General features: G+C 42.1%; 2 protein-coding genes across 9 annotated transcripts; one reads left to right on the top strand and one right to left on the bottom strand.

Moving 5' to 3' along the window:
- Positions 1 to 79: 79 nt before the first annotated feature.
- On the bottom strand, positions 80 to 24,470 carry LOC115762518 (alaserpin-like). Of its 7 annotated transcripts, XM_030704777.1 has the most exons (5): positions 24,311 to 24,470; positions 24,097 to 24,230; positions 2,824 to 3,806; positions 2,618 to 2,759; positions 2,121 to 2,494 (listed from the first exon to the last, which is right to left on the bottom strand). In XM_030704777.1, exons 3-5 carry the CDS (start codon positions 3,691 to 3,693, stop codon positions 2,319 to 2,321), a joined length of 1,188 nt encoding a protein of 395 aa, XP_030560637.1. In that variant the 5' UTR covers positions 3,694 to 3,806; positions 24,097 to 24,230; positions 24,311 to 24,470; the 3' UTR covers positions 2,121 to 2,318. The 7 variants fall into 7 exon arrangements, with proteins under 7 accessions (XP_030560635.1, XP_030560632.1, XP_030560631.1 ...); XM_030704775.1 differs by lacking the exons at positions 2,121 to 2,494; positions 24,097 to 24,230; positions 24,311 to 24,470 and adding exons at positions 80 to 246; positions 4,387 to 4,509; XM_030704772.1 differs by lacking the exons at positions 2,121 to 2,494; positions 24,097 to 24,230; positions 24,311 to 24,470 and adding exons at positions 168 to 557; positions 4,387 to 4,509.
- LOC115762519 (serine protease inhibitor 42Dd-like) lies at positions 5,647 to 7,496 on the top strand. Of its 2 annotated transcripts, XM_030704778.1 has the most exons (3): positions 5,647 to 6,597; positions 6,659 to 6,800; positions 6,877 to 7,496. In XM_030704778.1, the coding sequence occupies exons 1-3, from the start codon at positions 5,725 to 5,727 to the stop codon at positions 7,089 to 7,091; spliced, it is 1,230 nt and encodes a 409-aa protein (XP_030560638.1). In that variant the 5' UTR covers positions 5,647 to 5,724; the 3' UTR covers positions 7,092 to 7,496. The 2 variants fall into 2 exon arrangements, with proteins under 2 accessions (XP_030560638.1, XP_030560639.1); XM_030704779.1 differs by lacking the exon at positions 6,877 to 7,496 and having other exon boundaries at positions 6,663 to 6,778.
- Positions 24,471 to 27,772: the final 3,302 nt, after the last annotated feature.

The following is a 27,772-nucleotide window of genomic DNA, read 5'->3' as shown; positions in this document are numbered from 1 at the left end:
TGGATCATCAATCAATCAATCAATCAATTAGTCAATCAGAATAAACAGCTCCATATTGATTGATTTAAAGTAAGTTTATTTCATTTCAATGTTTTTTGACTTAAAAATAGTTGTCATATGTACTTCAGCCCAAATGTTTGCCGGCAAAGAGCAACAGATCGTTCTGCGACTTGATAAAGTAGGCAAACGGATGTGTGGCAAGGAATTTCTTACGCCGGAATGCCAATACGGGCATGATGCGAAAAACTGTGGACAAGCCATAAAATGCCATCAAGTATAAATCTTTATATATATGTTTTTTTTTACACTCAACATGCTGGATTAGTAGAAACAAGATGTTTAGTACAATAAATTGTCATCGCGTGCAGTCTTTAGAGAAGAATGTTGTTTCTAATTGTGCGGCCCGCATAGTTCGGGGCTTCAAACTCTTAAGAGCTTGCCGGCAAAGAGCACCGCGCCCTGCCTATTGACAATGTAATAAATAAATGGATGCTCGGCATGGAAACGTATGGGCTCCGGCTGGAACATGGGCATCGATGCAAAGCACATGACCATAGCTAAAAAAATAAAAATAAAAACAAACAAATAATGGAAGACAAGAACGAAACAAACACGATTAAAAATAGACCAAGCTGAGTGAGTCCACAACAAGGCAACGAGCATGAGATAGAAACAACATTAGATGAGTGTGTTTTTTTTTTTTTGAATGAGAGTTATATGGGAGTTAAATAATATAATTTGTATGGCATGTCTTAAAACTGTTGCAATTTGCCGGCAAAGAGCGTCACGTTCTGTTGATTGTTAATAAAATAGAGGAATGGATGAACTGCAGCAAAACGAATGGGTTCCGCCTCAGCCATCAGTGAATCGCAGTACATGAGCATGGCTAAATTGAGATTGGGAGACAATGCAAATTATTAGAAATGTGGCAGGAACAGGGACTGAATAATTACTTAAATGGGAAGCAGTTAATGAGAAAGAAGATCAAAGAGAGACAAAGCCAGAGATATACTTTTGAGAAGAAGAAGAAGAAGGTATCTTATTTAAAGAAAGTAAATTGCTTTAACAAGCTCGTTTGCTGTAATAAGGATAAATTAAAAACAAAAAAAGTTCCCTTGGCAGAGTTCGAACTCGCAACTGAGCGCATTGATTGCCAACGCCTCTATTTCAGTATTATTGAGAAGAAAAAAACGAATTAAAATAGCAGCACAGAAAACAATACAATCGCAATTGGAATGCTGTTGATAGAATTCAAAGCAGACGCGCGTAAATGTGTGTGTGTGTGTACATGTATACAGAAATTCTTGGAATTTGCGCTCGTTGCTGCACATAACTTTTGTGTGTTTCTTAACTGATCTTAATGAAATTTTCTACAGTATATCTTATTGTACCATAGAATATTTGTGTATTCTGAAAAAGTCAATTGCATTTAAATTGTGGCTTCAATTGGCGGACTTTAACTTGATTTATAGTTTTTTTTCTGAAACTTTATTGTAAACATGTCGTGCAAATATTTTTCTTCAAATTCAAAATTAATTTTAAGTTTTGTGTTATTTCTTCGAAAACTCTTGCAATTTGCCGGCAAAGAGCGTCGCGTTCTGCTGATTGTTAATAAAATAAAGAAACGGATGAACTGCATCAAAATGTATGGGCTCCGGCTCAATCAACAGCATTTCACAACAGATGACCATGGCTGAGGGAATGGAAGACAAACACAGATGATTAGAAAAGTGCGAGGAATGAGCTCAACTTGAATTAAGTTAGTTAGAGATGAAACAAAGCTAAAGAGCAGAGAAGGAATCGTAAACAAATTTAATGTAAATCTATTCTCTGTATTTGTATAAAGGGTTAACAGTTTTAATTAAAATGTTCTTTCAATATCAGTTTATTATCTAAGCTTGAAAAATGCAAAAAATATATTTAATATATAAATAAATACATGTATATATTATAAATCGTTTGAGAACGTTTCCCTAGAACTTTTGCATATTGCCAGCAAAAAGCGCCACGCCCTGATAATTGGCAATATAGTAGAAAAATGGGCGATTCACAAGGAAATATTTGGGCTGAGGCGGAGGTACAAAGGATGTTGCACGACACATGACCATAGCTGTAGAGGATTAGAAGATAAGGAAACGAGACCAAATGCAGGGTATTAGTTAGTCGAGTCAACAATGAATCATGAAACACAAATGAAGGCCAAAACTGAAAAGCAATTCCATAACCAACGTCACATAAATACTTATACATATACAAAAGTCTGCCTTTTATTACTTAAGAAGAGGAATACTCTGTAAAAAGTGCTAAAAATGTTGTTACTAAAGCTCGTCGTGTGCCTCGACTCGTGTGGCTGCCCCCTCGAGCCGCACGACGGCGCCCATGAAGAGCGGCAGATGCTGCCCATGGGCGAGCACATAGATGAATGGATGATCGGCATGGAACTGGAGCGGCTGCTCGAGCGAGATGAGGCTCCTTTTCATGCGCACGACGGCGGCTAACAATGAGAGACAAACAGAGAAACCGAGAGAGAGAGAGAGACATGAGAGACAAATTGTACAAGAATGGGCATGCAGCGCATGATGAATATGAATCCCAGAGAGAAGTGAACATGGCTTACCCGTGGCTGCAGCCGCCTCCGTGCCCAGCTCGTTGACATCGATGAAGGCCTTGTGCACGATGGCCGACACCTTTAGCGACTCGGGCGACTTCAGCATCTTGGAGAAGTTGGCGTTATCCGAGAACAGACGCGACATGCCCAGCTGGATGGAGAGAGCATTGGGTTTGGTTAGACAAAAGTCATGTGGATGGAACTACGATGCTCACCTGCTGGAAGACGGGCGTCAGCTCCGCCTGGAACTCGGCCTTGAACTTGGGCAGCTTGACGATCACCTGGCTGCTGTACAGCTTATCCGTGATCTGTGCCAGCGGCGTGCTGTGCAGCTTCTGCTCCAGCTGTGCCAGGCCCGTTTTGCTGTTGGGCAACACAATCAGCATGGACAGATCCGAGTCCTTGTAGGGCAGCTCCAGCGCAGCGGCATCCAGTTCGGGCAGATTGGCATAGCGGAAGCGTTCCTTTAGATTCATCATGGGCACATCCACGCCGTCCACCTCGTTCAAATGGAAGCGTTCGTTGCGTGTCGCATGCACCGGAAACTGATGCACCCAGTTGCCCTTGAAGTGTATCGCATTGATCAGCACCAGACGCGTACGTTCATCCAAGAGTGAAGCCGGCACAAGATCCTTGATCAGGCTGTTCGTTTGCTGCTCCACCCACGTGTTGATGGTGCCCGCCGCCTGGGCGCTGAGCGCAAAGTCCACATTCTCGGCGGCCGAGAGAAACTGTTTGGCCAGCAGGGAATTGTATTCGTCGGCCAGCTCGTAATCCTTCATCACGTACAGCTTGTTGGCAATGCGCAGAATGGAGCTCTTCTCGTACGCGGCCAGCACCTGATGAAAGCTCTCGGCGATTTTGCCAACATCGCTGGACACCAGGCCAAGGCCACGGTCCAGCTCGTCGGCTGTGTCGCCCACGGCGCCCAGGCGGGCCATCGCCGCGCAAGTCTGTATGGAGAACGGCGAGAAGACGACGTTCGTGTTGGGCTTCAGTGCGATCAGTTTGCCGTACATGTTCACGGAGAAGTTGGCCAGCCGGCGCGAGAACTCGGCCACATTGTTTGCCTCAGCGTTCGCCATGGCGTCAGAGCTGGAGGGGATCGGGATGGGGCTCGGGATCGGGCTGTGGTGCTGGGCAAGTTGCGTTGGCGCCTGGAGTAGCAGCAGCAGCAGCAGCGAGAGCGTCACACGGACTGTAAATGTGTGTGTATGTATTAGTATTGAGCGGCAAAACAAAACTGTGAATGATTTCATAAATTTATGTAATTCCCATTGTGAATGAGTCACCTCGTCGGTTGTTAATCAGTTTGTCGCCTTGTTTAGCCGTCTTGTTAGTTGTTCAAACTAGGCGCGCGTGTGTAAAGTGCGTTGTTTATGCTTGTTGTTGTCGGCTTTCTCCAATGTTTTTTATTTTGATTTGTATTATTTGGCTTTCTTTTCGTTCGCAATGCGCATTAAATGGCGCTCTGTTCTGCTTGCACGGGCGGCTGAACGTCAACTGAATGCGGGCGCTCGCTGCGCAGTTGTTTTTACACGCCAACCACATGCACATGTATGCGTGCGTCTGCACTCGCATATCCACTTAACCGGTTTGCTCTCTCAATATTGTCGCTCTCTCTTTGATTTTATGTGAGCTACGCGCTCTTAAGTGTGCCCACGTATGAATAAGTCAGATCTCTCGCTCTCACGCACTCTGGCACTCTTTAACGCCCACTCTTTTGCTTGTTAATGGGGGGAGGACGCTTATCAGCTGTTGATTGTTTTGTTGCTTACCGTCTAATTGCAAAAGTCGCTGCATTTGGCTTGCTAATTTTTGGTATTTATCAGCACAACTATATAATTTATAACAAATGAACAACCGTTAGACTAGCTTGCGAACAGCCACGACAAAAGTGCGATTCAAACTGACAGACAATTTGTTCAAAATTTTGATTTGCCTTTGCTGCTCGGCTTATCAGCAATTGTGAGTGGAAATCTTGAGCCGCACAGTAAGTAAATATATATAAATAAATATAAATACATATTTGTACTTAGGAAAGTATGATAAGCCTCAACTAGTAATATTCAACATAATTCTCAGCAAGTTTTGTTCAATATTATCTTTTGGTTGCCCCATAAAAAAACAGGGTGTTATCAAAATAACAAGAGCACCTTATCAGCCTGAATATTGCTCTTCTTGCTCAAAGAGAGAGTCTGCTGCTACCTGGCTGCTCTCTTTGGCAGCCAAGCACAGCCAATAAAAATTGCTGAAACTTCTAGAATTAAATAATCCGTTAATAGTTTACATTTATATATGACTGTAAGTGATATTTGCAGCATTGCGAATTTACAGTTAGAAGAAGCTCGAAGACAGCCCACGCGGCGCGCGGTCTGCTTCTTTCACAATTACTCAGAGTCTATTATGCGTTATTTATCTTATCTCTTATAACTGAGCATGAGCATGCATGCTTGCGGTCTGACTCACCACAGGTGTTAGTCTGGTTCATACACTCGGTTAAATCGGTTGGTTGGTTTTCATATGACACTTTCTTGTCGAGATTATTAAGTATTTCTACTCTAATCTATCTTCTGGAAATGAAAATATATAAATACCAGCGCTGATATAAAAAACCCGCTTTTGACTGTGATTTATTGTCGATTTTCAACAAGTTAGGTTTTTTCTATGTGTGTATATTAAGAAATGAAAGTAAAATCAGTTTTAAGCAATGACTGCGCGTGGAATCGAACCCGTTACCCCTTCAACTATGAGCTGAGCTCTCTTCCTCTGCGCTAAAAGATCAAACTACCATCTCTTTGACTTAGTCGATTTTTAATTCTCTCCACTGATTTATCTGCATTCAAATATCTGCTGTGCCTGAATAAAAATTAAATTATTTTTAAGGAATCACTCCGCGCGGAGTCGAACCCGGTACATGTCGACTTCGACTTGAGCTCTCTTCCCCTCTGCCAACTAGCTAGTGGGAGGAACTTAACCCATTTGGAGCTCGAGCTCGATTTTCGAACTCGATTTTCCATACTTTCCCCTTAATTTAGTTGCTTTGAAATATTTGCTATTCGTGATGAAAATTCCGTTTCATTTCTTGCTACAGATCTCGTTCTGTGCTGCGGAAAATGAGCGTGTGCCAGGACACTTACAATGACTTTGCCAGGGAGCTGTACGATGTGGCCACCAGGAACGACGCCAGGACGAGCTATATACCGGGCGCCAATGCAATTATCTCGCCCATTTCGGTGCAAACATCCCTGATGCTCGCCTTTGTGGGCGCGGCGGGCAGAACGGAGAATGAGCTGCGCACGGGCCTGAAGCTGGGACCCGGCGACCGGCAGGAGATCGCCAAAAGCTATCACGATTTCTGGACGCAGCTGTGCAACTACGGCAACAAGATGACACTGAAATCCGTTAATCGTCTCTTTGTCAACCACAAGCTGCAATTGCAGCACGAATTCAAGGAATTAGCCGAGGATTACTTTCACTCCCAGCCGATGCCATTGAATTTTGCAGACGCGACCAAGGCCACGCAACAGATTAACGCCTTCGTGGAGCAGGCGACGGAGAACAAAATACGGGATCTGCTGCAGCCGGATGCGGTGAATGCCGAAACGAGCGCTATCCTGATAAATGCGCTCTACTTTAAGGGCTTGTTCCAGAAGCCCTTCATGCCCGAGTCCACAATGCCCGACGACTTCTACCTGGAGCAGAACAAACGCGTCACCGTGGACATGATGTACCAGGAGGATAAGTTCAAATACGCCGAGCTGCCGGAGCTAAGTGCCAGAGCTGTCGCCCTGCCCTACGTGGACTCGGACATCAGCCTGCTCATCCTGCTGCCCAACAAGATATGCGGCCTGCAGGAGCTGGAGCGTCGACTGCCCAATCTCAGTCTGGTCAGCCTTGACCAGCACATGCGCACGGAAGACGTGGAGATAGCGTTGCCCAAGTTCAGCATTGAGTACGATTTGGATCTGAAGGATACGCTACAGCAGGTGGGATTAGGCTAATTAAATGCGAGGCATAAGCTGGCAAACTCATGCGCTTCTCACACAGCTAGGCATCTCGGAGCTGTTCGGCGATGCGGCTAATCTGAGTCGACTCTTCGAGGACGCAGCTGGACAGAAAATCTCTGAGGCCAAGCATCGCGGCTACATCGATGTCAACGAGGCGGGCTCCGAGGCAGCCGCGGTCACGTGTAGGTGCCACATTAAGTACATCTAATTTGATTATTATTCCAATGCTCCTCTGCCTTCCGCTCCGCCTTTTTGCAGTTCTGAAGGTTGTGCCCATGAGCCTGAACATGCATAAGAAAACCTTCAAAGTGGATCACCCCTTCATGTTCTTCATACGCAACAGCAGAGCCGTCTTCTTCGCCGGTCGCTTTGTGTCGCCCAAAAAGAAGGAGTTCATCATGTCCAGCCGAGAGCCCAAGAGCAGCGATTCCATGCGAATGCAAGTGGAAGACATGAGTGTTAACGAGTCTTGACCAGTGTTAACTAGTGTTGTCTAGTGTTGTCCGGTGTTGACCAGTGTTGACTAGTGTGTATGTGTGTGTTTGTCTTTCCTAAATTAGTCATCTAAACTTAAAGGTACTATCCAACTATTTTGATTGAAATATCTATTTAATCTAACTAAACATTAGTCTCTTACTAAGGGAATTGCATTGCAGGGCATAATCTTTCATTAATAGATAAAATGAAGGCTTGTAGCCATTTGGTTCTTATACGACTTTTCACCGATTTTCCACTCTTGTGTGTGGAATTGGATATGGATCTAAAAACGAAGAGCTGCTTGCAAGCACTTCTCACCTATTTTCCACTCTTGTGTGTGGAATTGTTCAAAGCAATTCCTCAACGCTTACGCACGTCAATCAAGCTATTTTTAATTCAACTAATTGTTGTTCGTTTGCTTAAGAGTGAAAATCGTGTCATTCGCATATGATTATTTATAACGATTCATTATAATTTTATTATCGAAACGCTGGTCATGCGTTGTTTATAAAAATAGTTGATTGTTGCTCCGATAAGAGTCGACGAGGAATTGCTTCGTTTTCGATATATAAAAGAAAAAAACCCCCACTGTTTAGCGTTCACTTTCTCTGCAATCGTTCAAAGTTACCTATTGATAAAACGCAGTTCAATTTCTTCCATATGATCGACTCTGGGAGAGGCGAATGCTTCCATCGCCGGACCATGTTCTTCACAAAGCTGTCCGCCAAGCTGTTGGCCAGAAGAGAATATGTTCTCGTTCCATTTAGAGCTGTGGCGTATTTATTATTTTATATATATAAATATTCTTTCCATATAAGCTGGGATTTACCTCAACAATTATACTATCTGCTATTGTTTTTTATGTACTTTATTTGAATAATTAGACAACAGCTCTCGGGTATTCACACTCGGAATTGTTATTCGTAAAATAATGTCACCAAATGACATCATCTGAGGTCATGAGAAACTAGAGAAGGCAACATAAGCAAAAGAGAATGAATTGAAATGTAAGGAAGAGATATGAGGAAGGGGAGCGTAAATATATATACTCTTAAATAAATGCTCTTTGTTTCTTTTAAACAATTTATCAAAATTTATATTAAATGTAGAAACATTTGAAGCGAATAAAAATCGACTAATTGATAAATATCGATTCGTACGATATGCAGATAGCCTAAGATGAATTTAAAATTATCGATAGCTTAATCGATAATTATCGATTTACACGCTAATGAGATAGGCTTAGATTTATTTCAAATTATCGATAACTAAATGGAAAGATATCGATTTACACGCTATGAAGATAAGATTGTATTCATTTCAAATGATCGATAGCTTAATCGATAAATATAGATTTTCGCCAAACTTCCGACACAGATCCAGTTTAAAGGGAACCAAATGTTAAAGAAACTAATCTAATATTTTATAATTATTGGAGACGGTCTATAAAGGAAGTTCATCTAGAATGGATTCCCCAGCGGGCAGTAATTACGGAAGAAGCACAACAGCTTGCTTTAAATTTGGTATGCAAATCAATAGACCTTAGAAAGAGCCCAAGGGCAGCAAACACATGAAAGGCTTGGCCCAAGCTCGAGGGCAGCACAATCGCATCGTAGCCTTGGCCAACATTAAGGCAGAAGCTGATTTTGGCAGGCCTCGGCGCCAGGTCGGCTATTAACTGAAAGGAAACAAAGACCCAGATAGCCGGGCAGCTTAAATTGAAAAACGTTAATCGCATTTGGCCCAAACATATCAGAGAGCTGAGTACCTTGAGCCGGAGCAACTGCGCCCACTAATGGGTTATACGCGAAAGCCGATTGAAGCCCGAAAGCAAACGCCTCCAGCAGGCGAAAGGATGCGAAAGGATGACAGATTTCAGCTGGCTGCCAGTTGCCTTGTTAAGCCCCGAGTCATAGAACTGGGCGCAGCAATGGTTGACCTGAAAGGCACCTTAAATGAAACCAACGCACGGCTGAAAACTTAAAAGTTGGACAAATTTTACAGCAGTTGGTTGATGCAAGCGACGCCTTGAGACATTTATTGAGAGCTGCGAATGAAGTTTCACAAGTTCCTGAGCCACAACAACAACAAAGAACTCCAAGTACACTCGGAGAACGGAAGTTAAGTCAATTTAAGTTTCTTTCCAATTTTGGATCGGTATTTCTAACATTAGAAATACTTGTAATCCATAGAAGAATCTACATTCCAATATATATATATAGATGTACCTAGCCCTAATAATCCTCGAGCTATGCTTAGAAAACCATGTCGCAAAATCGATATATATCGATATTTATGTGAAAATCTGTTGAAAATTATGATAAGCCCGTTCTGCCTACTGAATAGGAAATTTATCCAATCTGGGAGAATGGGAAAACCTAACTGTCAAGTTTGGTGCATCTAGCCTTAATAATGCTCCAGTTATGCCAAATCGATATTTATCGATATTACAAAAATAGGTAGAGCTTTCGAAAAGATGATAAGTGCGTTCTGCCTGCTGTGTACGAGAATGAATATTCATATAATTTTTGTATATAATTTCTAGATTTTATTCCTTTCTACATTCGTTATGGAAGTACGAACTTCTTGTTTAGAGCTTAAGCTTTCTTTTAGAGAATGTCGCCCCATTGAAAAGTAGCCTTAGAAATTACTTTGTAGCTTAGTTTAAGAAATTGCTAGCTTGATTTAAGTGCAACATACCTGTTAATTTCGCCAAGTGTAGAAATAGTTGCCGTCGCTGACCCTAATAAACTTCTGTGTGCTAACCAAGTGGAAGCTAATAAATGCCTGCACTCGGCTGCGTCTTGGGCTGCATTCAATGTCAAGTGCAGCTCGTAAATTGCAACACAACCAGAAACAGCATAAAGAGGAGCAGGAAGAAGCTGCTTTGATTGGTTTTAGTTGCACAATGAAAGCCCCTTGTTGCCGTTGGCACAGTGACAACTGAGGCTTTGTTTGTTACGTCCCGAACTGGGAGCTGGGAACTGGGGTAGCGATAGTTTGGCACTGCCCTGGCCATCATCAGTCCCAATGGAGCAGCTCTCGCTCATCGTTCTCACGTGTCCTGGCAACCAGCTGGCCATAAATCAAAGCTACTGCAGCCATCAATCCACGACAGAAACGAGCAGCAAAATAACTGAGAGTTGCACTGGCCAAATTTGAATGCCAGCGTTAAGTGGCCAATGCACAAGGCACACACTACACACTACACACACACACACACACAAACACACACACTATATATATATATATATATATATATACCCACACACACACACACTCACCAACATTTGGGAGCAAAAAAACGGCGTCCTATTTGCTGCACTCAGCATTTTTTAGTAGCCTTGCGGAGTGCCTATTAAGTTTGACAGAAAATGAGAATCACATAGAAGAGCACTTTTGTGAACCCATCAGATATGTACGTAACATACATATTATTCATTAGCAATATGAACAGCATAGTCAGCATAGCTCTCTGTCCATTTATGGTGTTTGTCTATTTGTTAAAGGCTCTAATTTTGGAGTATATATATTTGATATACTCCATAGCATCAAAGGATGGCAGGGTATCGCTTTTGCTTGCTTTTGTGTAGGTTTTAGAGTGGGCCAAGCACTGGCATTGATCAAATACTGTTGTCTTGTCGGATAGTGCTTTTTGCTGTTGCCTACTTTAGGGGGCAGCGCCTGTACAGGCAGACGGGCAACAAGAATTTACTTGTGCATTGCTCATATTTGCATATCACAAACAGCTCTTAGTTTAATTTGACAAATGTTGAGATTAGCTACGAGGTGGGTTTCAAATGTGCCAGGTTGTTAAAGAATTAAACAGTTCTAACTTTAAGTGGTTCGAACATCCGTCAAGTCGATGTGCACAGTGAAAGTTGGTAAATGGGTTGGTGAATGGGTTGGTGAATGGGTTGGTGAATTGGTTGGTGAATTGGTTGGTGAATTGGTTGGTGAATTGGTAAGTGAATTGATTGGTGAATGGGTTGGTTAATGGGTTGGTGGGTGAATGGGTTGGTAAGTAAGTTGGTGAATTGATTGGTGAATTGATTGGTAAATGGGTTTGTGAATGGGTTGGTGAATGGGTTGGTGAATCGATTGGTTGGTTGGTGAATTGGTTAGTGAACTGGTGAATTAGTTGGTAAAATGGTTGGAATGGTGAATGGGTTGGTGAATTGGTAAGTGAATTGATTGGTGAATCAATAAGTGAATCGGTTACTTTTGGAGCTACCCACGTTTATACAGAGTTCAATTGTTTGCGTTCGACAAGTTTAGCTGGTTCTCTTCTCTTGTTGTTGTTGTTGCTATTTGAGAGGCTTTTCCATAATTAAAATGAATTGTTATTAAATCAGATGCAGCAAATAAGATCAACAATTGCAGCAATTAGTGCACGTTAGCGCTCATATAAAGCATTTTAATTAAGGCCGCGTTTGGTTGAGTTTAATTTTGACATTTTGTTCGATTTTGAAGGTCTGGTCTAACGCCAGGGCTAGACGCCCGCTGCGGCAGACCGAAACGACACTAATTGGTAGCACTGTGCACCAGGGAGAGAAATGTACGCGTCTAACTGCTCCGGTTGTCACGGGCAACCATTTTGCGTTTCACGTTTTCATGTCAGCAAATTGAAATTGAAATGACGGCACAAACCGCAGCGGCAAACGGAAACGGAAACGGCAACGGAAGGAAATGCAATGCGATGCACACACAGTTGCAAATAAGAAATTACACGGCTCAAGGCGGCAGCCTGCCAATTGCAGACACTGTACAAGGTAACTGTACTGAAAGGTTGAGGTATTGCTGCCGCCCCAACAGGCATATTGATATGACAGCTGCTGCAGCTGCAGTTGGCATTGACAACCCTTTGACAACATTTGCCCACATTGCCAATTAGGAAATTTTCAAGTGCGTTAAAATTGCAAGCATTTAAATTTAAATCATTTAAAGAAATGCAGAGCTCTATAAAAAAAGAGTTAAGTTATGAAATGTTAATAGGCATCGAACCTGGGAACTTTCGCTCTGCTAGGCGAATTCCTTGCCACTGAGCCAGCCCCTTAGCCTAAGGGGCCTGAGTGAGAGCGAGACAGAGATAGCTAGTAAATTGAGAGCGTGTGAGTGAAGCGATATCATATTCCAGCTCAAGCCAAAATGAATTAAATTAACTTAGTTCAGCTGTTAATGTGAAATTGAATCTGAAAATGTTTGATATCTGAGACCATTAGAAAAAGGACTCAAATTGAATTGCTTGCTGTGTAAGTATTAACTTACGATGCATATTAAATGCGTGCAAGCACACTTACACGCATACATAAACATAATCAGCCGCTTAGTCCAAATCCGTTATAATCTGCTATTCCTTTTTTCACTCAAATTCTCGCAAGCACAGCTTAAGCAAGCGCAAATATGCTGCCTGCCTCACTCGCACACATACAAACAGCCATGCAATTTGCCTTTTTGGCTCAATGCATAAAACGAAAGCCGCTTTAGTTTTGATCGAGCACACGTAACGTACATTAATTGTGTTTTCATTGACAGCAATATTTGTCTGCTACAATGTCTTATACATTCACTCTTATACACACATATGCTAGTTGTAAGCACATACACACATGCACTACTTCAAGTATTTTTTTTGTCTCGCACTCAAAGTGTTCTTTGTGTGCTTTTCGATTAACTACCACGTCAGCTGCATATTAATTCCATGGACACACTGCATTCTCTCTCTCTCTCGCTCTCCCTCTGCTTGGCTGTACAGTTATTTACAGAGCAGAGCTAGGCGCAATTGTTCACGTGCCAGTTACATTTTGCAATGTAACCAGCAATAAGAAAAAGTGGCAGAAGAAGAGAGAGAAGAGGTGAAGGAGGAGCAAGAGTTGAGCAGAGGTTCAGTTATGTTAGCTTTCAGGTGCATATGACAACTTTGGTAATTAAGGAATTATGTCATGCGCACCTTTGCGCAAACAGTTTCCACCTAAAACTGCTTGTGCGTGTGCGTGCATCTGTGTGTGTGTGTGCCTGTGTGTGTGCTTGCTTATTTTTGATAGCTTTTTGGTTGCCTTGGCAGCGTTGCTTTGTGCAGATTTGTTTGCATATTGCAATTGGCATTTCATTTTCAAAGTTTCCCGCAAGCATTTCGCAATCACATTTATCACAATTTTCACATTTGACTCTGGCAAAACTAAATCAGAATCCATGTGACCATAAAATGAAAAAAAAAATATAACAGAAAAGCACATAACCAAATAGTTGCGTTGTCAACAAGCACATTTAATGGTTGGAGCTGGGCACTCTTTTTTTTTTCTCTTGTTGTTGTTTTTTTTTGCGGCTGTGTGCGTTCTTCTGGCTAAATGTCAGGCACACCGAAAAAAAGACAACAACAGAAAGCAAATTGAAATACGTATTGAGGAGGTGAAATGCCCAAAACTTTTCATGGCCTTTCACCCGACACACACACACACACACACACACACACACACAGACACACGCACACTGTAAACTACCGCAAAAATGATAATAAAATGCGTTTCCGGGTGCCTGACGCTATTCGTGAACGCTTCACTGCTGTCATTGTATGGCAAGGGGTGGGGGCAGGGGGAGGGGGAAGGGGGTGCACTGTAACGCAAAATCATCATTAAAAACAAAACGAGTCAGAGTCGTCGAGACGAGACGAGAGTGCCTGACCAACAGATACCCTGTATTGCGAGCGAAAAGGAAAGTGAATTGAATTGAATTCAAGAACTTTTTTTTGCAAATTTAAGATTCTTTTAGACAAAACTTAAATTAGGTATTTCTTTGAGCAAATGCCGTGCTCAAGCCAAGCTTAACTAAACTTCAAACATTACCAATTGTTTAGTACAAGCCCCTCTTAACCATTTAATAGCTGCGAGGTATTAGATAAAAAAAAGGCCAAACTATGTGTGGGAGTTCGGAGAAAACAAGTTAACGCTCCGGCCTCATAGACAGCTGCCAGCGTGCGTATCTGGCCGAGTCAGGTTAATGAAAAACTTGGACATGTTAGCTGAAAGTTGTTGCCATCAATGCAAACGGACGGGCCACCCGGCTAGTGGGTGGGGGGAGGCCCTGTTAGCCCTTTTTTGGGCCATGCAAAGTGCAAAATGTTGTCAACACTTTAAATATTGAACCTTAGTTAATCGATGCATGAGTTTAAATCAGGGCTGCATAATCAAAAAAGAAACCGGTTTATCGGTTTATCGGTTCACGCTGCGAACCAGCTTCTTGCTTTTAGGCTCGGTTCGTGCAGCTGAATCAATGGTTCGGAAACTAGTTCCTTTTTGAGAAGGTTCGTGCTAAGAATTAAATGGAAATTCCGAGTTCGAACTGGTTCGAATTGGTTATCGACCTATCGGTTCTCGATACGAACCAACTCAGTGCCTTTAGGCTCGGAACCAGAACAGAGAACTGGCTTGTTTTTTAGGTTAGGTTCGTGTTATAAATTTAATGGAAATTCCATTTGCGAACTGGTTCGGTTCCATTAGGGCTTACAGCTCTTCAGCTGGAGTCAGTTTATGCTCGCTCTCTGCAACAAAGTATATTTGATTATTGTGGCTTTTAGTTGAATTTATTTGATCAGTTGTTACTTGTCGCCCTATTAACATATCCTTGCCAAGTACTCGTCGTCTGTCAATATTGGCCAAAGCCACAAAATTGTAATGAAATTCCGTCCGATACGAATTTGAGCCAACGTTGACAGGTGCCTTCCATTCGAGTGGCCCATTCGCAGCTAATTGTAAGCCTATCAACAGTAACTATCTTTCACTCGGCATTCGACATTCGGCATTCGACATTGCGGCTACTCGCACAATATTTGCCAGGGAGGAGTTACGCACCAGATTAGACTCCAGGGGGGAGGGGGGAGGGGGGGGGGTAAGTTGTTCCCAGCAGCAACCTGCCTGAGAAAAGCCGAGCCAAATTGTTGCCAGGCTACGCATCAAGAGCCTGTCCAGCCTTGTCAGCAGCTCAAATTACCTGCATCTGCATGTGTGTGTGTGTACGTGTGTGTGTGCTTTGTTTTGAGTCTGAGGTTAGCTCAATTTACTGGCAGTTGTTTGCCTGGTTTCCGGCTCTTCGCATTAATAACAAAACTCATTGTAAAATGCAATTTAACAAATACAAGTGTGGTCAGTTTAGAATTTAGATTGTAATTCACAAGAATTGCGCATATACCCTATTTGAATCGAGTTTTGTGTACACTTTGTTCAATTCTAATCCACGCACGAGAGTGGAAAATGGGTGGGTAATGTGATTTTCGCAAGAGTTTACGGTATTGTAGTGAAACTTGGCTGCCATAAAAGGCGAGTATTTATTTATAGCTGTATTTGAGTCGAGGGTTTTAGTCTAAATTTGGGTTTAACCACGTTTTAGAATATTCAAAATCAAAAAGATATTTGAAATTTTGAGAAAAGCATTGGAATCATTTTTATGGGCATATGCTTGGCTAGATTCAGAAACTATCTTAGCCAAGGGAAGCTTCAGATATTCGTCTGATAATATGGCATGACAATGTAGACTCGGGAAATGCAGCTACAAAACGCATTTTCCGAGACACACGCAACTTGGCCAAATTGAGCTGTCCAACTGGGCTGAAGACAGTTTGGCAACGCAATTGGTAGCAATTGCTGCGAACATGTTCGGGTCAACATTTCCAGCGAGGGGAGGCCAACTAATGGAAGTTAAACATAAAACGCTGGTGCAAGTCCTGGCTTTAGCCAAGACAGGGCCCGATGTGCCATAAATACGAGCAAAAGCTCTGGTGCAAGTCCCGGCTTTAGCCGAGACAAATGAAGTGAATTCAGCGTGTAACTAAAAGCTCTGGTGCAAGTCCCGGCTTAAGCCAAGACACAAGCGCTGGCAACGCATTTGCAGCAAAACGTTTGGTGCCTGAACCGACTTTGCCATAAAAACGCTGGCGCCTGCGCCGGCAGCGACTGGAAGTTTTGTTTTCGTTGCAAGCGGTGCCTGCAACATGTTGTGTTTTGAATGCTGTGCGGCAAACCGTTTGGCGGCATTATAAAAGCAACACGCCAACCAATCCACAAAACAGTTTGCAACCTGCACGCAACGCGCGCGCTTCGCCTGCTGCATGCCACAAAGGAATAGACAAGCCTACTTGTGCGGCTAGCCTGTGTGTGTCTAGGCTAGACTACGCGCCTCTCTACACAGATACAATACACATACATACACACATACAGACAGATAGATATATAGGTGTATATGTATGTGTGTCAGTGGCAATAAATCAGCTGCTTAATCAATCTCACGTGCCAGCGCGCAGTTGACCTTTCGCCTTTGGCGGCGCCGCCGGCCACAGTTACCGTTACAGTTACCGTCACAGTTACCGTTACCGTCACAGTTACCGTTACAGTTACAGTTACAGTGTTTTAGAGCTTTGGTGATTAAGTGTACGCCAGGTAAGCCGCCGCACGAAATAACTAAATCTCTTTGACCTACTAAGCGTGTGTGTGTGTGTGTGCGTGTGTGTGTGCGTGTGTGTGTGCGTCTGAGCCTGGCCGTGAGCTGGCGTGCATTTTACGAGCGCATTAGAGCACAAACAACAACGTGAACAACAAAGCCTAGCACGTCCTGCAAGTGGCCAGGTGAAGCGTTTTTAAGGACACTTAATTCAAATTGTGTTTTCAATTGGCCCCCGTTCAGGTCCTGCTCCTCGCCTCGCTGCCCGCAAATCCGCTTCAAATGCCTAATGAAAATTTATCGTAAGCGCATTAAATTTGTAGCCGGCACAAGTTTTGTTTGGGTTTTCCCACTCGCAAATCGAATGCTGCTGTTCCCAGTGCTCGCTGCTGTACTCCCCCACCTTCTGTTGCCGCTGCTGTTCCCACTGCTGCTCGTTCTCCCCTGCCGCCAGGGGGCGTTCATATATGAAGCTACAGCGCCATGTTATGCATTTTTATGATGCTCGCACATGGCAACCACCCCTCACCCACGCCCTCTCCCTAACCCAGCCCAACAAGGAAAAAAAGGGAGTCCCAAGTTCTTTTTTTTCGGATTGATAGTGCCTCAGGCCTTGTAGCATGTTTTCAAGTCTACAATAAATTCTAAAATTGTCAAATAAATATGAAAAAAAAAGTAACACGCATTTGCTGTATTTATGTCCCTTTACATTTACATTGTCGTTGCCATAATCGGATTTGAATGCGAGCCGGGAGCTGCGAGGGGAGTTTCTATTAAAGGATGTAGATATTCGTCAAAGCAAAGCTTTAATTCAAGCTATTTCAATGGTAAATGCTGCGCAGATGTTGCCAGCGCCTTGAGCTGCTCCCAGAAGAGAGCCTGAAACCATTTTATCTAGAATTGCATAATCCATATTTTGGCAATTGTAAATGCCTTCTACTCAAGGTGTTTTGCATATATATATATTTTGTGGAAATCAAAGTTGAGTTTTCTGAATAATTTCCCCAGCCTTATAAATCGAATTACTTATAAAAAAACAACGTACCGCATAAAATTCCCTTTGAAAACTGAAACTGAAACTGAAAATTTCCCCTTTAAGAATTATTATGCCTTCGCTTAATTGTTTTCCCATTCGATGGAATGTCAAAATAATACAAATTGTTTGCTCTGCAAATATATTTTGAATATTGAATTATGAATAATGAATGCCATGAATAAAGTCAAAGTCAGCTACATGGATTTAGGCCAGCTTTAACTGAGTCCCAAGCACAACAACTCGACTGGCTTTTCTTTCAACTTATTGACTGACAATGTTTGCCACAACGAAAAAAAATCACAACGGCTTAGCCAAGACACTCACCTGTCGAGCCAGACTCCCCCCCCACAAACACACACACGCACACGCACACTCATAAATACCCAGTCATGTGTTTATGGTAGATTAAACGTTCTGCTGCCAACTGCAAATGGGGAATAACAAGCACACACACACACGCACACACATGCACACACACGCACATAGCTTAGCATGTGGCACGCCTGCCGCCGGCTGATATTCTTCCATTTTCATACTCTGTTTACGAAGTGAATGAGATTATATTAGTTTTAATGTGCTGCCTTTTTGCCTGCCCGCCTGCCTGAAAGTCCTTTTCTTTGTTATTTTAAGTTAAAACATATGCACGTATGCTGTTATTTGCCCCACGCCCCTCATCATCATCATCATCGAATGATCTTTGTCGCAGTCAAGCGCTGCCACGCCCACTTTTGCATACTCTTAACAAATGGCAAACATGAATTTACAGCTGCATATAGTAGACTTGCTCGGTGTGACCAGTCTTTTTATAAGAGTTTAGTCTACTAGTTGGTTTGTTTACATTGGAGCGCCATCTTTTGAAAAGAATGCTGCACTATTGAACACTTTGATCACTTGGTAAAAAGTCACAAGACACACAATTGATAATTAGACTGTATATCTGGGTGTGAACTTGACTATATATTAGCCAAGTTTTACAATTTGAAGCATAAAGTTGTAGAGACTTTACGATCTTTTAAAAAGCAGCTATGCCTGATTTTTTACAGAGTATGCAGCAGTAGGCTGCACTTGACAGCTCTCTTTTCTTTTTGCATATATATTTCTTGTTTTTTACTATCTTTGAGTACGCATCTCGTTGGCCGGCGCTGGGAGAACAGCTGCTCCTTTGGCGCCTGCCGAAGCTGAAGAATTTGCCAGTGATAATCAGGTCTAGACCGGAGATGCCTCGAATGCGGCACTTGGTTAGCTTTATGTATATCCGGCCAAGAGCAGCTGCTCGACTCGCATTAAAGTTGTCATTGGCAGTTATTAAAGATGCGACCACGCCTCATTTGTCACAGACAAAGGACAACTGTGTGCGTGTGTGCCATTAATTATATTTGTGGCATCCACTCGGAATTGATAAAGCCTGTGCTTGATGCTGGACATTTTATTGTGGCCCATGCCCATGGACACATTTCCGCAACCTGACGCCTGACGCCTGGTAATTAATTGCACTTGGCAGCTTGGCCAGCTTCTAATGCAGCTAATGAAGCTGCCCCCGAAAGGGCTTCGGTTTATTAATGAAGCCAAATACCCTGTAGAATATGCCAGCTGCAAATGGGACTCACCTTTTGCATATTACGCATACGCCGCGTAAAAACAAAAGCAGTGCACAGTGCAAATTGATAGGGAAAGTGGAAAACAGAAAACGGAAAAGCGCACATGTTGAAAATACAATCAAAAATGTTCAGCTCACAGTTAAGCATACTATTTTTTGTTGTTATTACTTTTCTTTCGCATGCGAATTAAAAGCACATAAAAGGTTCAACAAGGGCCCGCCCACTTTAGCCTGTCCATGGGGCGACGCGCTCAACCGTTTAAATGCTAGACAGAATCACAGCCCACACACATACACGCGCACACACACAGGCAGGCCCAGAAGGCAGCGCCCTCTGTGGGGTCTCTTATGTGTGCACGCCCTAATGCGCCCATTTCCACTTACTTAAATAGTTTTTTTGTTCTTTTTTGGGCAGCACTTGTCGGCAGGCTCTTGGCCGCACTCAGGCCGCGCAGTGCTGCCTAGCCGCCCAGCCGATGGCTTCATTGAAATCTCAAACAAAACACACGCACACGCACGCACACATAGAGAGAGGCTGTTGCTTGAGCGCTTTTGTGGTCGCATTTGCCCTAAACAGGCATTGATTAAAATGCCACAAACATCTCATTGCTAGAGTTTACATTTTGAGTGAGCGCGTGTGTGAAGGTATGTGTGTGTACATGTACATGTGCATGTGTGTGTGTGTGTGTGTTCATCTAATGGCCACACTTTTAAGCTTTTTCGTTTGTTTCTAAGCCAAGAGTTTATTGAAATTTACAGTGTGCCCACGAGATTTGTCAACAAGTGTATGTGTGTGTGCGTGTGTGTGTATGTGTGTGTGCGCCTTTTGATGGCACTTAATGACTACATAATGTTCATTTTGAGCCTGCTCGGGCACATTCCTGGAATGTGGGCCAAACCAAAAGCAAACAGAAATTGTATTTTATTAAAAGCAATTTCAACTTGGCGACAAATGACCACTTGGAGAGAGAGGGGGAGAGAGGGGGAGAGAGGGGGAGGGGCAACAGACAAAAAGTGGTTTGAAGCACGTCTTTCAACTTGATTATATAATGGGCATAGTTAAGAGAGAGAGAGGGAGGGCGAGAGAGAGAGCGAGAGAGAGAGAGAGAGAGAGCATATAAATAATGTATGCCCCAAATGCATGAGGACAATTTGTGTAATTGCGCAAAAAAAGACGCGTGTTTTTCAATTTGTAACAGGAAACACACACACATACACACACACACACACACACAGACAGACACACAGAGAGAGAGGGAGAGAGAGAGAGAGATATTGAGCGCATGATAAAGTGCTTGGCAGTGCAGCTGACAGGCATGCAACCTAATTAACGGGACGCTGCGCGCAGCTCATTCAAAATGCATTTGCAACACGAAACGTTTATAATTTGATAATACGCCACGTTGCACAGCGAGATGCTCGGCTATTTGCACTCCATCAAGTGGAAAATCAAAACTAAAATCGCCAAGCACATGCCCGATCGAGTGTTAACGACCGTGCGATACACTGTTAACTTGCTGTTAACTAAACTGCTTGCTGACTCTCAATAGCTGTCAAACTGTAACTGCAAGGCAGTAACTGTCAAACTGTCAAACTGTCATTTGATTTGATTTGTTAACATCTTTAGAGAAAGTTTGCGCCGCCTAGTGGGCGTGGTCTGTACATATGTATAACATAGCTATTATCTAGTATTTATTTATTTATCTCTTGACAAAGCCATATGCTCTATGTCGCCTGGGGAACAGTGTATAAGCTTGCTTACCCTTTTCTCTCTCTCTCTCTCTTTCTCTCTCTCTATCTGTCTCTCTCTCTCTCTTGCAATGTTCTGTGGCAGACACTGGCCTTGCCACAAAGCTGTCCACTCGCATCTGGCGGCAGTCGCATGTCCTTTTCTATTGGCACTTTTAATAAGGAAGCATTGGCCAACCGAACTGCCGGCTCACGCCTGACTGCCCGCTGCCAGCAGTAGCAGTAGCAGTAGCAGTAGCTGCAGCAGTGGCAGTAGATGATGACATGGCCGTGCTGGCCAACTAACTTGGCTTTAACAGGCCGCAAGCGCCCGCCCCTCCCGCATTACGTTCTGTTGTTTGTCGCGAGACAAACTTTGGCTTGCCCATTGTTGTTTTTTTTTATAGAGTGTAAAGAGGGCATATTCGACTGGTGACAGTGTTTGCCACATGGCCAAGCTGCCTGCTCATTACAGGGTATCAACAAGTCGACCAGTCACGACTCTGGCAAAGTGTATAAAAAATAACATGAACAAAGCGCACCATATGCTACGGCAAGCCAGACAACCAGACATAGCACACACACACAAAATACCCTGTAATCATTAGAAATTGTTGTAAAGGGTATACTGCAGCTGTGCTAATGAATGTAACAATTTCCATAAGAAAGGAATTGCAAATGTATATATATATAAAAGTTAGACGCAACGCAATGGGATATATATTGAATACCCTATTAAATACCCTATATTTAATATATCATATTAAATACCCTCGATTAACTACCCCATATTAACTACCCCATAGTAAATGCCTCATACTAAATATTCTATACTAAATATTCTATACTAAACTCTCTACTAAATACCCTATATTGAATATATATAAGCTACCTCATTTGAGATACCCTATAAAAATACTGAGAGTGTTGCAAGTTATTGAAGAATGAATTTTGAAGACATTTGTTTTTAACCAGGCCTAAGCACAGCGGCTGCTGGGCACAGGGTATTGCCTAGTCGGGCACGCTCGACTGGCATACACTAACTTGTTGCCGTTGTTGTTGTTGTTGTTGTTTAGCTATTGGCATTCTGTGCTTAACTTCCGCTGCCAAACACAGAGAGCTCAAACCGCCGCGTGCTGCGATTTTCTTTCATTTTTTTTTCGCAGCTTTATTTTTTTATTTTTCTCAATTTTTTTTTTTTTTTTTTTTTGCTGGAATTGCCAGCGCAATCAATAAGTTCGCATATCCGCCATGCAAAGTGCTTGAATGAAATTCGAAAAGTTTTTTTTTCTAGCCTCTTTTTGCACTTTTCTAATAACAAAACTGAAGCGCTCGAAAGTAGGCAACGATTTTTTTTGCGGCCCGTTAATGAAACTCTCTGTGGAACGTGGCCCGTGAGTTGGCTAAAGTCTTTGGCTTAAATGCCAAACAAATCGTTTTGGGCACTTTGCAGCCGTTTGCAGTTATTTATGGCCCATTGAAGGACACTCCAGTTCCGAAAGTCAAGTTCAAATATTGTCAAAGAGTTCAAGTCGACGCATAATCCGCGTCTGAGCCTCTAGCTTAAGCCGTTCGTGTTTGCGTTTGAGCAATAAATAAAGTAAAACAAATAAAATGACGAACTCAATATCCAACCTGATCAGAAATATAAATAATAATGAAGATTGCAGTCTTCCTTGCAGCTAAGCCTTAAATCTGCCAAGCTTACGCAACACTGCTTAATAGTGTTGGAAAAAGATGTCAGCGCACCAAGGTGCTGGTTCAAACCCAAATAGAAAATGTTTCGTCAGCCCTTGCAAGCTCTTATCAAAATAGGGTTTTGAGATCGGGAAAGAGTCTGCCCGACTTGGAGTTACCCTCTAGCCGCGAATCAAAGCAAATACTTGAACTTATCTAAATTCTGTGCATGAAATGACCTAATCAGAGGCTGCCTCGTGCGCAAATCCAAATGAGATTTTCAATATTTGCAAATGCTTTTGCGTTTTCATATTGAATTCACGTTCAAATTGGCCCCAAACAACAGAAAAACATCTCCTTATCAAATGGCCAGGATGAAGTGACAATCTGTAGCTGCTCGAACGGCAAGAGGATAAGGATAAGGATGATAAGAACAACTGCCGTCGCATTGATGCTAACGATTACTATAATGTAATCATAATCGTGTTTGTATTGGTGATTGTGATTGTGATTGTGATGAGTGTCATCAGCGGCTCATCAGAGCTGAGGCCAGGTTGCCGGGCAGCTTCTTCTTGCCCCAGACAGACAGACAAACATCTCTTTATAATCGTCTTGGCTCTGTTTTACTCGATAAGCTCGGGCCACGGCGAGGGGGTGGGGGGGGGGGGGGGGGGGGGGTGCGGGGGGCTGTCGAGGGTTCAGCTGCCTGGCATAGGCGTTTTTTATGCCCTCACTTATTTCCTTTTATATATATATATATCTTGCTTGAAGCGCGACAGCGACTTTGCTTTTACTTTGTGCTCAGTTGTTGTTGTCCTCAGTTGTTGTTGTCCTTGTTGCTGCGGCCAACTGTTTGCTCGTCCTGTTACAGGACTCGCTGTCTGTCCGTCCATCCGTCCGTCCGTCCGTCTGTCTATTTGCGTAACGCCCTGTCAACGCCCCCGGCTGTTGCGCTTTTCCGTTTTGCACTTTGAGAAATTTTCGCAACGCTTTTCATTTCAACAGTTTGTTCAAGGAAATTCATTTAATATATCCTGCCTGTGCACATGTTCTCTTGTGTATCATGCATTTACAGGGTATTTGCTTGCATTTATAATCGCACAAAGCCCAACTGAGGTATTATCTGTGATATATATAGCATGTCCTTCAAGTTCTTAATAATATTATTAGCTAGAGGAACGCACACTTGAATATTTGCAGAAAATTTTCAAAAGAAAATGTTCTTAGTTCAATAATCAAATGAAATTGAGGTCCATGCTAATATCCTAAACTAGATTTATGCCAAGAATATTCAAATTGAGTCCGAAGGAACTTTCATTTTGTATTCCAAGTCCAGGAATATGCATTTTGGCCAAGGCGATTCTAATTGTCAATAAATATGCATATATTGCCTATTTAATAATTTTCCTCTTCATTTTCTACTTGATAAGCTGAAGAGATTGTGATTATCCCCAAGCAAAGCTTATTATATGAGATTTATGGCCATCCAAGTGCAGGCAATATCCAAATCTTTAATAAATAAAAGCTCACTTACCTGAACATTTCCCCGGAAATAATCCCTTTGTGTTCCGAAAACTGAAGTTATTCCGAAGAACTTGTTCATTTCCATATATGGCATACAGATTGCCATTTCCAACGAATGCCGTGAGTACCCTTAATGCAATCCAACTGATGGCGAAATCAATAGATATTTCATAAATATTATATATATATATATTATAATCTTGTATAGTTAAGAGCGTGCTTACTTTTGTGTGCCGAAAAGTGAAGGATTCAAAAGAACTTTTCCAATTTCGTTAATTTTGACGCTGGTTGCGCTCTTCGCTTTCCGTTCCCGTTCCCATTTCTTTAACTGTTCCCGTTTCTGTAACTGTTCCCGTTTCTGTTGCTGTTGCTGTTTTTGTAACTGGTCTCATCTTATCCGTCCAACGTCTGCGTTGTTGCTGTGCGTGGCCTTTGTAATGATTGGAATGTTGTTTGTGATTTTCTTGCCATTTCTTTTTTGTTCTTTTTGTTCGTTGTACTTTTTTTCTTACTGGGTTTGGGGGCGTGTTTGTTGGCTGTTCCTTTTTTGTTGCTGCCTCCGCAGAGCACCGTTAAATTCAGTCACGCGTAAAGCGCGCTGCGCGCTTTATGAATTTTTTGTGCGCTTCTCTATTACGTCTAGTAGTACTTCGTCTTGCAGCGCCATTTTTATATTTATTTGCGACTTTTGTCTGTTTAATGGGCCAGTGCCTGGCAATTCCGCTGCAAAAATTCGGCATTTTCTCCGTTATTTTGATTTTTTGGTATTTATTTAACTTTAGAATAAAGCACCAAGCGACAAAACTTAGATTGATACATTGTATCTCAGTGCATAAATAATGCTTATCTATTCAATGAGCTGGCCACACTTAAGCCATTAAATTCTGCAGTGTTTGTCAAGACTAGCATACGAATTTTGTTTAAAGACATGAATTATGGCAGGTTTTCAAGTCGTAGCAGTATATTAAATACTTATTCAAAAGCCAACAAATGATATAGGCAATGCATATTTTGTACACTCTATTTAACACGATTTAACGCGGCGACTGCTCTACTTAACGATTCTTTCTATACTACCTGTTTGTCTACTGATCTCCTGCTCTTTTCTTCGTCTGCTGTTATACTGCTGTTATTGTGCTCTTATACTTATGTTATTCAGCTCCTCTGTTAGCATACTGTTATTCTGCAGTCTTCTCTTCTTATGCTATTATACTGCCTCTGCTCTTCTGTAAGTATATTGTTATTCTGTTGATAGACTGTTGTTGCTCTGCTGTTATACTTCTGTTAAACTGCTGCTGCTGCTCTTATGTTAGTCTGCTAATATTCCTGTATTACTGTTGATCTGTTGCTGCTTCTGCTGAGTCTTTACCTCATGTGAAAGCCGGCATTTCATTTTATGTAAGCAAAAGAATGCTGAAGTAAATAAAATTGCCGAAATTCTATGAATATTCAAAAAATGTTATTATGAATAAATCAAATAACTAGATAGCCAAATGTTAGATATTTCTCTGAATTTTGTTTGGTCCACTTTTATGATACTTACAGCAGAGAGAAGCGTGCAAAGGCATCATACATCCATACAGCCAGCTGCCTCCAGCTGGTGCTTTCGTATTCTGGTTTATTAAGTCTAATTCAATTTTGTGTGAATTTCATTTGTTGCATACATTAGGGCGCAGGGAACTGCTTCCGCTTCCGTTTCGTAAGCTGATCACATTCAGGTATGCTGCAGCTCTCGTTCGTCTTCAACTGCTGCCTTGAGGTGTGCAGATATTTGTTGTTGCTGTCGTGGCAGTTGTAATTACACACTTAGCAATTTAGAGACTGCTGCTATAAAGTTTTTAATTAAAACTTTGATAAATAAGCTCAATTTATCCGTCAGATATTTGCCATTTAACTTCAACAAAGGCGAGTCGACGCACTCGGGCTGCTACGCATTTCTTTGACAATGCAGGTTTTTCATTTAAATTGAAATTTTCGCAATTTCGCCCCCGGAAAATGATGGAAAATTCTAAACCAACAACAACACGAACATCTTACAATCTTTGAAGTAAGCTAATGAATTTTCCGCTTAATACCCATGTAAATAGAAAATGGAATCCATGAATAAATGAATGCCACACACAAATTATGATGAATTGTAATTATTGTCTACCAAATACACACATACACCCACACACACACACACACACACACACACACACACACACACACACACACACACACACACACACACACACATTTAGATAAATATTCGTTTATTTCTTCAGCTTTGTAGAAGGTTTTCTTGGCATTCGCCCGCAACTGATTTATGCCTTTGTATGGCTTTTCCGTTTTCTCTCTCAGATCATTTGCCATGCACACACTTCCAAGAAATAATTAGCTAGCTGAAAATTTGCAACATAAGCATGCTGAGGGTATGATAATTATATTATCATTTTCGACCTTATAGAGCATATATATACCTGATTCGCATGAGCTACATAGGCCTACTATAACAGACTAGTCTCTGAGACTTAACGAAATTTGGTCTAGATGCATATTTTTGTTGCAGATAGCTTACAAGTCGGACTTGATCAGATTGGTCTACTATATCATATAGCTTTTTTACATTCGTCTAAATTTAAGAACTGTGAACCGAAAATAGAATTCTTGTTTAAGAAAAAAACCTACTACCATATTTCATAGCTTGACAGCTTAAGGAACATCTAAGACCAGTATATCATATATCTTATACATGGAAAAATTGTCCTTAGGGTATTTACTCGTCGCCCAACCAAAAGTAGAACATTTTCTTTCTGTATTCGCTTCACTGCGTCCTTTGCAATGTTATAAAATGCAATTTTTAACGCAGTTTCTGTTACATCAAGTACACACACACACACACACACACACACACGCACACGCACAACCACATGTGCATTGCTTATATATGTGCGTGTGTGTGTGTGTGCACACTCGAGCTGTTTACTTTGATAAATGCATGCAAATTTATGAGTATCATGTCATGCAGCATTTGTCATGCAGCATGTTTACATTTATTTCAATTAATCAAATTTATTTCGAGTAATTCAAGTGTTGCCAAGCTCCGTTGAATTTTTATTGTACTTGACACAAATACACACATACACACACACACACACACACACACACACACACACACTCACACACTCAGAAAACACGCATGAGTTGCCAAAATTACAAAAAAAAACACACACATGCACGCACACATATGCAATTACATGCGCATGTTGTCATGCATGCCATGATTATGAGTGTCATGTCAGGCAGCTTTCGTCGAGCTTCATATTTACATTTATTTCAAGTTTCGAATTCTGTTTTTTTTTCTTCGCACAAAGTGATGGTCAATTTTTATTGCACTTGACACAAATACACACACACACACACACTCAGCATACACACATGAGTTGCCAAAATTGCAAGTTACACACACACACACACACACACACACACATGCGCCATATAAATGGGCCAAAATTGTGGGAAAGTGCAATGTTTGGCATAAAAACTCGGCGCACTCACATTGGTTTGTGTATGCGATTAACCTACATGGCGGACAAATACACACACATACACACACACACACACACACACACACACACACACACACACAGAGACAGACAGACTGGCCAATTGAGCCAGTGTTGAGAAGAAGTTGCGGTTTGTCG

Source organism: Drosophila novamexicana, unplaced genomic scaffold (assembly GCF_003285875.2).
Source record: "Drosophila novamexicana strain 15010-1031.04,08,12 unplaced genomic scaffold, DnovRS2.1 tig00000564-arrow-pilon, whole genome shotgun sequence".
Lineage (NCBI taxonomy): Eukaryota > Metazoa > Arthropoda > Insecta > Diptera > Drosophilidae > Drosophila > Drosophila novamexicana.
The sequence above is the reverse complement of the archived record's forward strand: the minus strand, read 5'-3'. Positions and strand labels throughout refer to the sequence as shown.

Coding starts and splice junctions, on each gene's coding strand:
- LOC115762518 (XM_030704770.1), bottom strand. CDS start 4,411: ATGCAGCGACTTTTGCAATTAGACG. Junction 3,807..4,386: donor GCGACTTTTGCAATTAGACG/GTAAGCAACAAA, acceptor ACACATTTACAG/TCCGTGTGACGCTCTCGCTG. Junction 2,760..2,823: donor TGACGCCCGTCTTCCAGCAG/GTGAGCATCGTA, acceptor CTCTCCATCCAG/CTGGGCATGTCGCGTCTGTT.
- LOC115762519 (XM_030704778.1), top strand. CDS start 5,725: ATGAGCGTGTGCCAGGACACTTACAATGACTTTGCCAGGGAGCTGTAC. Junction 6,598..6,658: donor TGAAGGATACGCTACAGCAG/GTGGGATTAGGC, acceptor CTTCTCACACAG/CTAGGCATCTCGGAGCTGTT. Junction 6,801..6,876: donor CGAGGCAGCCGCGGTCACGT/GTAGGTGCCACA, acceptor GCCTTTTTGCAG/TTCTGAAGGTTGTGCCCATG.